Raw genomic sequence first — 12,621 nt, 5'->3', positions numbered from 1 at the left:
AGAGCAGAGGTACAAAATCATCGGAGAATAATCTTGTTTTATTTGACAAGGTACACTTTATAGAAGAAGGTAAAGTGCGTAATGTTCAGTTTTATTTGTTTAAAATGGGCTCTGTCTCAGCTTTGAGAGCTGGTGTAGCTTTACTGCAGAAAGGATTCTGGGAATGATAATACCTGCAGGCTACATTCAGATCACATGGTATAGATTGTTTCAAATGGCAACAATAAGCACATGCCCATTTTTTAATACAGAAATGCACATATTCAAGATACCAACCTAGTAGCCTCTGTAGTTCGTCTATAAAAAATGTGTTCATGACTGCAATATAAATGTCAGGCACGTCCTATTCAGAAAATATGGACAAACCAACAACTGGTTGCAAAGGAAAAAATGAGTACAATTGAGCACAAGTCAGTGTTGTTACCACATTGCTGAGTATCCCAGAAACACCCAACCAAATAGTGGTTTCTTTTTAAAAAATACATTTTAGCTTAAGGTTGCGTGTTAAAGGTCTGGGTTAGCCACATTAATTTCCAGTATTATCAATAATATGCAGCTTGTTCTGCACAGCAAGGCAAGAGACGGTAGGTGTGTCAAAAAGAAAAAATCTTCAATACAAATGTATGAAAGGTCCAAACTAGACTGAAGGACTGAAAATGTAATTTTGTGCTATGTAAAATCATGCATATCTTCCATAAATTATTTTTAAATAATAAAATTATAATTGTAGAACATATGTTCCAGCGGGCCTATTGAGTGTGATTGTGCTGCCCACAATAGAATACATATACAGAACAAACAACTCATCCTCACACCCTTCCCCATTGGTCGGCTGACTGCCTACGAATAAAAGGTCTATTACAGAAACATACATACAGATTTGATTTACAACCAGTTATTTCATGTCAATACTAACTCTATTACCATAATTAGTGAGTAAAATCTGATACTGTCCATCTCTGATAATCCAATGGAAAATGTCTGATTGCTGAGCTGCTGACATCAAAGCCATTATTCTGTTCATGTTTGATTTGGTTGAGTTTTTAATTGAGGAAAAGTGAAACAGCTTATGGTGGGTGAAACATTATTCACATTGTCTTTGCTGTTGTTGTTGTTGTTCTTCAGAAACTGATCCAATCTGGTTTGATCGAGGTACAGCAGGCTTATGAATCTTTCTTAGCTGATGTGCTGAGGCACTGCAAACCAGAAGGTGGCGGTGAAGCTCTTTTGATAACATCCCAGACAAGCTTAATTGGCATCCTTGTTGGTCCTAGACTAACACTAACGGTCAGGGTTGGTTGAGGTTCATTGGGTTGCAACGGTAAGAGATTTGCACGGTATGAGAACCATCTCTGGAAATATCAAGTTTTCACGGTATACGGTATTACATAAGCTGATTCAATATTTATTAATTTGAAAATATTTCAGTTATAAACATAAGTTTTTCTTTAAAAAAAAAAAAAACCTCCCAATTAATGCCAAAGACTAGAATAATGGGCGAGAAAGTGCAACGCGCAATATGGCGGAATAAGTCCCGCCTTCTAAATAAGAGCCAATCGCCGATTGGTAAAGTCACGCGTCATTGCAGCGGCCGTTTAGAAGCTCCGGTTGCTATAGAAACAGTCAGACGCGCGCCTCCGGAATGAGGCACAAGAGACGCGCATTCGGGACTGCTTATCAGCTTGATCCAAACAGATTTTTTTTTTTTTTTTTTTTTTGTCACGATTCGAGCATTTAGAAACAATTTTTGTGACAGTTGTCAGATTTCATTGGTGATCTCAAATATGAAATTTAATCGAAAGCATTCCAAACAGCTTTGGAGAATTGATGTTTCCCCATTCAGAGAAACAGGAGCTGCATTTGAATGCCGAAAAGGCGTTTCAAAGATGGCCGCCGAGTGAAATGACTTGTCTTAAAGGGACTTTGTTAATGCTTTCCTCATTTGGAACATTACTGTAATATTAAAAGGTAAATAAGATCAAACTATTAAATTCATTTGGCTACTTCAAATATATTAATCAACATAAACAAAACAGATTTTCTTAAAAATATTTCAGATAGTTTTTATACAAACTTGCTTTATGACATAATTCAAAACATACATAAATTATTAACAGGTTAATTAAATGCTCCTCCCTACCAGATCTTTCTCTAGCTAACTAACGTTATCGAGCTACGGACATTGAATAACTTTCCTGAGGTAAATGTCCTTGATGTTGTTTATAAGCAGTATTACTGACGTTTTTCCGTGGTTAAAACACAGATCAGCCGATTAAATGACAGCAAATACATTTCAGTAAGTTTTGCATCTTTCAACAACTTTTGATGTTCATTAATTTATTTTGCGCTCTAATTAGTATATCGGTTGACACCATGGTTATGCTCACTGCCGCTTAAACTGAGACTACAGCGATTTGTCACGCCACATTAAAGAGCGCCACTACAGCATTTATTGTTTGAATCTCGTGACAAAATTGACCGAATTTTAAACCTGAAACTTTGTTTCTTATCAAAAGTAACAAAGCATACATTGTAGTGAATGGGAGGAGCGCTACAAATTTAGTGAAGCTTTATTCAGCCTCGCACTTTTTCCCTCTGCGCAAGTGTGCGCAGAGGAGATTCTCGGTCCGGTTGTGTTTTTTTCCAATACCGTCCATTAGTAAAGGTAAACCGTATTGTAATCGTCAAATTTAATACAATGATATATCGTGAAACCAGTATACCGCTGCAACCCTAGGATCAACAAATGCGTCAACACAAAATGTCTGTCTTGGCAAAGTCACGATGGCCATAAGGAAGGAGTTTCTATTGCATTCAGAGCGTTCTGGAACTGAATGCAATTTATAGTTGCAGTAGATTGCAATCTTGACTTCTTGAAAAGCGCTCATGTCCTGCATATACACATCACATTTTTTACAATGCCATCAACACATCTGAATTTTAGCCTCAATATACTATACATACAACATGTAAATATTCAATATTTTGTACAATAGTTGTACAATATTTACATTAGGCTTGAAACAGTGCGGCATCAGCTGTAGTAAGGTGTGATGATGGAATAGCATCTCTTAGTTCCTCCATGAGCTCCATTTGTATAAACTTCAAATCTGTCCGGTAAGGGTCAAGCTGATGTCCATTTCCTTTTAACTCCCATATCCTGGATGTGTTTAAATCCAAATGGGACTTTAGGACAAAATGCTGTAGCTCGGACAGTCCAGCAGTGATGGCGCAGCAAGTCTGTGCAACGTAAGCAGGAGTGTCAACACTTTTCTTACCAATTGCATCGCCACATCTGTAGAGAAATCTTTAAGAAAAGTACGCTTTCTTTGCTTAGACACCGTTAGAGTTTGTTTCTTGGGTGATTTCCGTAGAATGGCTTTCTTCAGGCGATTCTGGTTCCTCTCCCGTTACCGCCATACGGATCACTTTGAGCCAGCGCTGTTTCAGTTCCTCGCTTTCTGCAACAAAGCTGTGGACTGATTTAGACTGAGATAGTCTGAAACTTGCAGGAGGGTCGGTGGGTCTCGGGTTGTCCTCCACCTGGTAGCCGAGCAGAGGAATTGTGGACTGGGCCTTGACATCCTGTGAGGACAGTAAATCTTTGTTTAGGAAAGGGAAGTAATGTACAGGAACAGAAATAGCACGGTTCAGGAAGATAAAAGCGCACTGACCTGAGGTGCTCCGTACAAGTAGAGAACTAAAGCTTCCTTCTGAGGAATCACACACCAGACTTTCTGCCAGGGCTTGTTCTTCTCACAGTACTGTAGGAAGCCACACATGATACTGTTGCCTGAGAACTGAGCAGCTTCAATCTGTGAGGGAGAAGAAGAGAAGTTTAGCACTATATATGCTTCATCACTCCTATATGAGATGACAACGTGAATTTCACAAAGCCTGTATGTATGCATGTATGTATATACATACATATATACAGTACTGTGCAAAAGTCTTACGCCACCACCAGCTTTATTGTTTTATAAATGTCCATCCATATTTATTTTTCTCTTTTTTTAAAGCTGCAGTTCGTAAGTTTTGCCTCTTTGTCGCCATCTCTGTTTGAAACCTGCAATTGCAGTTATTTACGGAATTATCATCTTTACGTGGGTTGTGCATCGCAGATGAATCTAATGTTTTGAGGAGAATGTGTGGCTTTCAGTCACCGCATCGTTGTGGATACTGTACTTCGGAATCACAGAGTCTTGGAAGTATGACCAAAATAATAATCATTTTCACCAGAAAATGTCATCTGAACAAGTAAGTAACAAATCTGCCACTTTTGTTCTGACCAACTGAGAGAAAAAAAGCATTACAATAAATCACGCTACCAATGGTGATTAAATCTAACGATCGCTTAGCTCAGTGATCTCCTGGAAGGCTACAGCTCTGCACAGTTTAGCTCCAACCAGCTCCAACTCACACCTGCTTGGAAGTTTAGTAATCCTGAAGACCTTAATTAGCTGGATCAGGTGTGTTTGATGAGGGCTGGAGCAAAACTGTGCAGAGCTGTGGCCCTCCAGGAATTGAATTTGAGACCACTGGCTTAGCTCATATCACATCAAACCATGCAAATTATTATTATTGTTATACTTTGTTCTGAAATTGTTAACAACACCAGCATGTGGATTTTAGTGTGTATTAGCGTTACCTCTTGATTTCAATTTCTGAACAGTCTAATCTCTAACGTTACTTTGTCAAACCATACAATCCACCATCAAATTGATACGTTTAATTATTCCAGCTGCTGTGAGAAAAGGATATGATGCACCATATGCAGCACCCTCACATGATATAGCCTAGCTGGAACTCGTTCTTTATGTAAACAGACGTGACGTAATGACGCAAAGATGAATGGTTGCATGCTCGAATTTCCTGTGGAAACCTACCAGTACCGCTCTTATTAGAAAAAATTATTACAAGCTTACCGTATGTGAATCGGGCTAAGGTAAGGAGATAGTTTTGAACACTGGCTGGTTATGTACTTGCTCAAAAATGGATTTTGGTTAATTTTTAAACAAAAAAAATGTTACAGACTGCAGCTTTAAGACACAAACAGAAAATACAGGAAATATGTAAATAAAAAAAATCAGAACAAAATGGCTTCCTTAAGCAAAAACCAGTATTTAGTGTGACCTCCTGGACTTCTTCCAGTTTCTCAAAGAAGAAACTCTGAGAAACTTTAGTTCTCATCAGATTTTGAAAGTTTTCTTGGCCTTCTTGTCCTTTTCCATTCAATTCAGGTTTAAGAGAACTAGGTTCCTGCTATTGCTCTAGTGTAAGAGGAGGTCACTAATACTTGCCACTTTAGCCTATAGAAGCCTTTTTTTGTCTCTGATTTATAATACTGCATACAAATTTCCTGGTTATTTTCTAATAAAGAGAGTGAGAAATATATATATATGGTTATACCATTGCTAAAACAACATCTAATGGTGGCCTAAGACTTTTGCACAGTACTGTACATACATACTTTTTTTTAAAATATATTTTCTTTCCATTTTCCATGTCATAATTTAACTTTTTCTTTTTATCAGTTTCGTAATTCATTTACAATTTTAGTATTCAGATACAAATTAAAGGGAGTCGTATTTCACTTCAACATCAAAATAAGAAAGTATTGTATATAAATGTGTTTAATTGTCATGACAAAAATATAGCTTCATTTACTTTATGCAAAATACAATTTATTACTTTTTATTGTGATTTTGAGGTGAAATAACCATGTTCTTGGCAGGTTTTGAGATAAGTACAATAAGTAAGCAAAACAAAAGAAAGCCAATGAAAAGCATAAGTTTCAATTTTAAATAATTTCAGATAGAGAATTTCATTAAGAGTCAGTTTGCTCCCATGATGCACAAAGTGATAGTTTAGAAAAGGGAACAAGCAAAACTATTCACAAATGTTTTAAATTATTAATCAGCTTTGCTCCCTCTTCTAACGTCTTATCAAACCAGAATGTTAAAACATCAATATACCAGTGGCAACACTTTATAATAAGTCCAATAATAATAAATATTAACATTATTGCATTATATGATGCTAAACAGATCATTAGCTCATGTAAATAAGTTAGAAATGAAACTTGGACTTGTAAATTCATGAGTATGTATGAAAATTTACATCAACTGCTGATCTGTTAAGCATTACTGAATGTTAATGACTGATTACTGGCGCAGGTTATTATAAAGTGTTACCAACCGATCTTACCGCTGTCGAATCCACCACTACAGTTCGTGCACGTCGTTTTTTCTTCCGTAACTGTATGTATAAAAGTTATATGAAGTCTTTTTTCTGACAGTACAGTGCGTGGTAATTGATACATTACAGAATGCAGTTCAGACCCCGGCTCAAAGTATACGATTCATGCGATTCTGAACTCACCTCTAGAATTCCCTTCTTCTTGCCCTCCCTTTCCTCACTGTCTACATGACCTGTCAGGATGGAGTAACAGTCTTTGCACACCTTGTTCATCTTATTCCCATCATATTCCAGAGTGGCTTTGTAGTCTGAGCACTTCCAGCAGACCACCTGAACGAAATAGACATTTCAGCACATGTATTATACTTCAAATCTGTGAAAACACAAAAAGTTTTTGCTTTGCTGCTGCTTACGTATCCACAGGCCCGACAGTGATGTCTCCTGCGTCTGATAGCATTAAAGCCCTCTTTGCACTTCATACACATGGTCACCTCGTTGTCTCGGATCCAGCGAGGGGCTCTTTTACCCAACTCTGATATCTTAAGCTCCTGCATAGAAATAGAATTTTAAATTAATTATTGATTTAATTACAAATTTTAACAATTGAATACAATTAAATTTAATTGTTATTTTAAATAATATTAATATAAAAAAGTTAAAGCATGGCAAACCCTTTCTGTTATTTAAATGTATAAATATATCCTTATAATAACAGAGAGCATTTGGTAGCTTGTGTTATGTAGTCCAGGTGAATTTTACACTTCTAAGAATAAATACTGACCGATGCTTCCTCCGCATCTTTGAATGCTGACTTAAAGGTCTCATTTTTCTGGAGGGAGATGTGTATCGTTTCCTGGAATGCCTAAGTCACAGAGGAAGTCAATTTACGAAATGGACTACTAAAGATGTGGTAATATTTATCAAGTATAAAAAAGTCAATATTGCATTCTTACCTTTATCCAGCTTTTTTTATCCTGTTCGGAGCTATAATGACACAATTAAAAACAGTAAAAAGTAGAAAAAAAACAGTAGAAGTGAGGAATATTCTGTATGAATTATAAATGCCAGCACTTATAGAAAGGTGGCGAGCACAGATGGTAAAGTCTGTACCTGGCCTGCAGCTCCAGTGTCCGTTCCTTTCCAGAAACCTGAAAGGTGTGAGGATAATCCTCATTGTACGTCTCCATCACCTTCATGCCTTCAATGCCAATACGTGTGCGCACCGTATACTTCTGTCCCACCAAGCTGAACTTGGGAACGCAGTACAGCAGCATATTGTTGAACTGTAGGAAAGAGTTAGAAGATATTTAAGAAAATGTATCGCCAAATGCTACTTAAAGCTATTTATTTAAAGCTAAATGTTCATTGTAGCTCATCAATGACTGAAATAGCATGGACAATAGTTAGTTGTCCTCACCAGGAAGAGATATCTGTCCATGGCTGAAGTGTTTCTGGCTGCCAGTTTCAGAATATGACCCTCCTTTATTAACTCATTCGAGGGGTTCACGATGTCCTCTTCTTCTCCCAACATCTCATAAATTTCTAGCAATTTCTTAAGGTTTTCCTGAGAGATAAGAAAGACCGAAAACAGAAAAAAAAATCTTAAGTAGTCTTGTCTTTCAATTTCAAGAGAAAAGCCCATTTTTATTTTCACATGAGCATTAGCTGCACCAATCTTACAGCTTTTTAGCCTGATTTAAAGTGTAAAACATTTATAAGAATTTATAATAACATTTTTATTGGAGATGTAATTCAAAATAACAATGATTTTGGAGTATTTCTGTTCCCCCAAAACAAGTAAACAGCAACCTAAAGGACATGACCAAATTTTAAAAGGCATTGCTACATTAGACGTTTCCATCCAAAGTTTCAAATTTAACTTATGCGGAAAATTGGAATATCGCATAAAACATTTGCGAATAAAGTATCGATTCCATTTAGCGAGACGTGGAGAACAAAATAGTCACTTCCTGATAAACTGGTGTCAAATATCACTAAGAAAAATGTAATTTGCTGCAGTAGGAGAAGCCACTGTGGGTTTTTTCGTATATAATAAATTACTTGATGAAATGCAATAAATTCAGTCATGTTATCATACTTTCGGAGGAGGATGCCTGCTGTTTGGGAACGCAGTTGTGTAAGACAGTTTTGGGAGGTAATTATACTGAACCACTTTGATAACAGACTTTGGCTGAGGCATTTCAGAATGACCAAAACAACATTTCAGACAAGATCTGTCCACTGGTTAGTCCAGTTATGCTGTCCCATTGAGCAGTCACAAGACTTTTTTGATGCGCATCAAGGAATTTATTCAGTAAAAGTGTTTCCGTCATAGTTTATGCACATGCTTTCTTATCGGAAAAAAAGTGTATCAGCCTCACTTTAGCATATATGTTTTTATGCACATTTTTAAATTAATATACATCTTGCCGTTTCAATCCAGTGTTTTTTATGCAATATCCCAAAATGCACTGAAAGAAGCACTGCTAATGAGACATAATATAGAGATTCAGTTGTACAGGAAAAATACTCACCGTTTTCTTAATGGCAGTGTTGGAATGAGTGGCAGCCATGGAAATAATCTCTAAAGACTCTGCAAAGACAAAGATTTCGTATTTAAGAAAGGTCAAGTTTAATGTCTGTTTTAGCAACCTGTTCACTCCTGAACTCACTTTCAGCATCCCGCCGGTCTATGTGATCCTGAGGAAGTTTCTTCAGATAGTCTTTGAGCAGCATCTCGTAGCGTGGCACTCTCTGAACGGGCTCCAACATGTGGTTCTGCAGTGTCAGACTGCCACATACTTCTTGACTCTAAACAAACGCACACACATGAATCAACAAACACTAAAAAAGGCAAAAAAGTACAGATATAGAGATGTTTCGATAGCGTTTCTCAAAAGCATCCTAAGCAGATTGTACAGTAGAATCATTGGCTTCAATGAACCATTGGCACTCTATGATCAACTTAGCGTACAATGCTTTTGCGAAATGCAGTCCTGGTCAATTAAATCCGCAAAAGAGGCTTTCGCACCGGGTTGTTATAGGAACACAGTTATAGAAACTAGCCACCAGGGAGGTACCCCGAGAACGAAATGTTTTCCTAGGGCCATTTTCCTGGTTGCATTCGCACCGCCAATAGGAACTCTGATGTAAGCCGTCTGGCAGTGACATCATTTGTCAAGTGCAGCATTCAACAACGTCATAGCAGAAAGGTTGAGAAATGTCTGGACTTCGGCATCCGTCCATCTATCGCTGTTTTCCATGTTTGTGGAGTCAGTTCATGGAGTAAGTATATGTAAACTGTGTTTTTTTTTTTTTTTAAATGGCAGGTTTAAAAATGGTTTCATAGGACGTGTTCGGCCAATCAATGTACACTTACATCCATGGTAGTTCCTATTGTGCTGGGTTACACCGTGTCTACGCCTGACATGGTGGTTGACGTGTCACATTGTGCCACAACAGCTAGAAGCTGTCTACACTGGACGAGACAAACTAACCATTGCAAATCCATTTGTCCTTCCTATAAAAAGTATCGCACGTGCTTGGAGTATGTCATAAATAGAACGAGGCATCAGTTTACTGTAGGGGATTTGTCATGTCGCATGGCGCCGCTTTCAATGTAGACAGCATCATTGATTATAATGGGTTCTATTGTCTTTTGTAGCGTTGCATCGCTCAGGTCCGGTGTAGACACGGTGTTAGAACCCTACTCTGAAGTAGGAGCTAATTTAGTCGGTGTTCCTATAACTGAAATCGTTTACAGTTCCTATGGTGTGAACAAACCAAAACGCGGGTACTTCTACCAATAGTTATAGGAACTATAAAAATGTTCTTCCGGTGTAAAAGCCCCTTTTGTCTATTTTGAAATTATTGGTGGTAGTTCTCCCTTATATCAGTTCTAAAATCTACCAACATCCTTATCAATACATATATATTTTTTAAAAATTGTGTTTTCAAATAATTTTGAGTTTTCATTGAGTTTTGACTATATATTTTGTACAATAAATAAACTTGATTTCATAATTTAATTACACTGAATAACACTGAATTTCTCATTTGAAATTAAATTGCATTATATGATTTAATCCTATTGGCATTCCAGTAGTTATCCAGCTCTCTGGTTAAAAAGAATTCTCAGTTAAAGACTACATGCATCAATTATCACCTGGATTTCCAGAATGATAGCTTTAAATGTAGGTGATCGATCTGTCCATTGCTTCAGCAGATCCAAGGCATGATCAAAGTTCTTCACATACTCAGCATACATCTTCAGGAAGGGCGTGAGCTTCTGTAGGATGTCCCCGATGCGAGGTGTTGACGTCCTGGAGGAAAAGTCTCAGAGCATTAAGACCATATTTCTTCCAATTAAAACCAAAACGGATGTCTACAAAGTGAGAGTGTGAACATCTTACCATTCTCCCATGCGTTTTTCCAGGTCAGGGAGAAGGAACTGGCTGTGGAAGGCATTAATGGAAGAGATGTTGGAAAAGATTTTCATCACCACATCCACGGGGAATGTGTCTTTTCTTGCCTCTTCTATCAGCTTGGCATAAAACACCTGCACAGCAGGGCCAGAGTTAGATGAGGTATGATCTGAGTGCTTACTACTATGTTTAAAATGTTCAGACTTACCTTATCTAACAAGTTGAGTCGTGCAACATAGGCCTTCTCTGTCTGCAGAAGTTCATTTGCTATCTTGTAGAGCTTCTGCTCATTGGTTTCCTAAACAAAAGTGGTTCAATTTGAACTTGAATACTGCATTAGATGCAAATGAAAATCATTTTTTATCTCTTTGTATCTTTCTTTGACCTGATGGTTCATGCAAATGTTGGTGTTAAAGATCTTTGAAGGTGAATTTCACAAATAACATCATATTTAACACAAAAAATAAAAAAGGAATTATATTATGCCTAAAATATAATTATAACCATCAAGATGTTTGGATAGTGAAACTCTTTAATGACAATTTTCCCAATTCCCATTACTGTAATGTGTCCAGATACTTTACCTTTGAGTTTGTTATAATTCTTATTATTATAAATGGTGATTCACATTAGATTCTCATTACTGTAATACTCGTGTCTATTTTATAAAAAAAAAAAAAAAAAAAAAAAACTTGATAATTAATAGCAGTACTTCAAATGCTAGTGTCATTTATATACTTTTCATATTTAAATGGTAATGAAAATAATGTCACAATTTAAAAACTATATTAGTCTTTTAGTAAAATATAAATTCAAAATTTGGGTGGAACATGACCTTTATTCACAATCAATCAAAAAAATGTTTTCACATTTTACACGAGTTTGTTTTTTCAAACTTTTCCAACTCTTCTCGAGGCACTATAAATAATTCAGATTGTCTAAAGTTCTAAGCTTTGACTTAAATTATGCAAGACATTTTTGTTGCATTTTGCTGAGAGGGAACTAACACTGTAGATGTCCTTTGGTGTGACACCCAGCTCAGCACAGCAGCTCACATGGCTGAAGGGAAACAGAGCTCTCAACATAAAGGTCAAGGGCAAAGCCAATTCAGAAGTTGACTCCCACTCCACCTACATTCCTCACCTCACCATAACATTTCTTCCACCCTCTTTCTCTCTATCACACCCATACACAAATGAACATCCACTGGCATACACACACTGTACACGCTGAAGTCTGTTAAAGGAGCTTCCTGATGCACACTGACCACAAACATTGCTAGTATCTGCCTGTCAGCACTCTGAAGACACATAGCCTGTTTTTTTTTTTTTTTTTTAGAATCTACAACCTCAGCTCACATAAATAACCTTTGAACTGTTTCGACACCACTTAGCTGATGAAAGAAACCAACTAACTTCCAATTTATCCAGCTTTTGGCACAGTTGACTGCAATTCAAAAGAAGTGTATTGTTGAAAAGTGACACAGAGGACAGGAAATGAAAGAATGGATGAGAGGAAACAAGTAAAACCAATGAAAGAGGTTCTGGCATGGACAGTGGAATGCTACTGATCTTCAATCTGATTTCTGACTTGAATCATAATCACACCGTGTTCGTTCGATGGCCAGAAGAGAACTTGCCCCCCCGACTGAGCCTGGTTTCTCCCAAGGTTTTTTTTTTTTTCGTCTCCATTCTGTCACCCGAGTTTGGGTTCCTTGCCACTGTCGCCTCTGGCTTACTTAGTTGGGCACACTTAATATTCAACATTTTTGATTTGACAGTACTGACACTATTCAATGAGAACTGAACTGAGCTGGACAATGACATCACTGTTTTCTGCAGAACTGCTTTATAGATGAAATTAACTAATTTAATAATTGAGGATCTTTACAACGGAACTGAATCAACACTGAAATAACTTCAGCAGAACAATGACAGTGTTCTTTAGAGCTGAAATGAACTGTTTGCATCATTGAATCATTTTCCTGTTATCACTGTAA

General features: G+C 37.1%; 1 protein-coding gene across 9 annotated transcripts in view; it reads right to left on the bottom strand.

The window, feature by feature from the left end:
* Nucleotides 1-16: 16 nt before the first annotated feature.
* The window catches only part of fgd4a (FYVE, RhoGEF and PH domain containing 4a), a 57,761-nt gene continuing 45,156 nt past the window's right edge, over nt 17-12,621 (bottom strand). For 7 of the 9 annotated variants that reach the window (XM_067390104.1, XM_067390105.1, XM_067390103.1 and 4 more), the window contains 13 exons: nt 10,831-10,920; nt 10,611-10,756; nt 10,364-10,520; nt 8,871-9,009; nt 8,733-8,791; nt 7,616-7,762; nt 7,309-7,481; nt 7,152-7,182; nt 6,980-7,060; nt 6,612-6,746; nt 6,382-6,528; nt 3,675-3,815; nt 18-3,585 (listed from right to left, as the gene is read on the bottom strand). In XM_067390104.1, coding sequence (XP_067246205.1) covers nt 3,334-3,585; nt 3,675-3,815; nt 6,382-6,528; nt 6,612-6,746; nt 6,980-7,060; nt 7,152-7,182; nt 7,309-7,481; nt 7,616-7,762; nt 8,733-8,791; nt 8,871-9,009; nt 10,364-10,520; nt 10,611-10,756; nt 10,831-10,920 — 1,698 coding nt within the window. In that variant the 3' untranslated portion in view covers nt 18-3,333. Of the gene's footprint in view, nt 3,586-3,674; nt 3,816-6,381; nt 6,529-6,611; nt 6,747-6,979; nt 7,061-7,151; nt 7,183-7,308; nt 7,482-7,615; nt 7,763-8,732; nt 8,792-8,870; nt 9,010-10,363; nt 10,521-10,610; nt 10,757-10,830; nt 10,921-12,621 lie in introns of all 9 variants that reach the window. The other 2 variants (XM_067390100.1, XM_067390110.1) reach the window with 2 other exon arrangements.

This window comes from Chanodichthys erythropterus, chromosome 7 (assembly GCF_024489055.1).
Source record: "Chanodichthys erythropterus isolate Z2021 chromosome 7, ASM2448905v1, whole genome shotgun sequence".
NCBI classification, from domain to species: domain Eukaryota; kingdom Metazoa; phylum Chordata; class Actinopteri; order Cypriniformes; family Xenocyprididae; genus Chanodichthys; species Chanodichthys erythropterus.
This window is presented reverse-complemented; position numbering and strand designations above follow the sequence as displayed.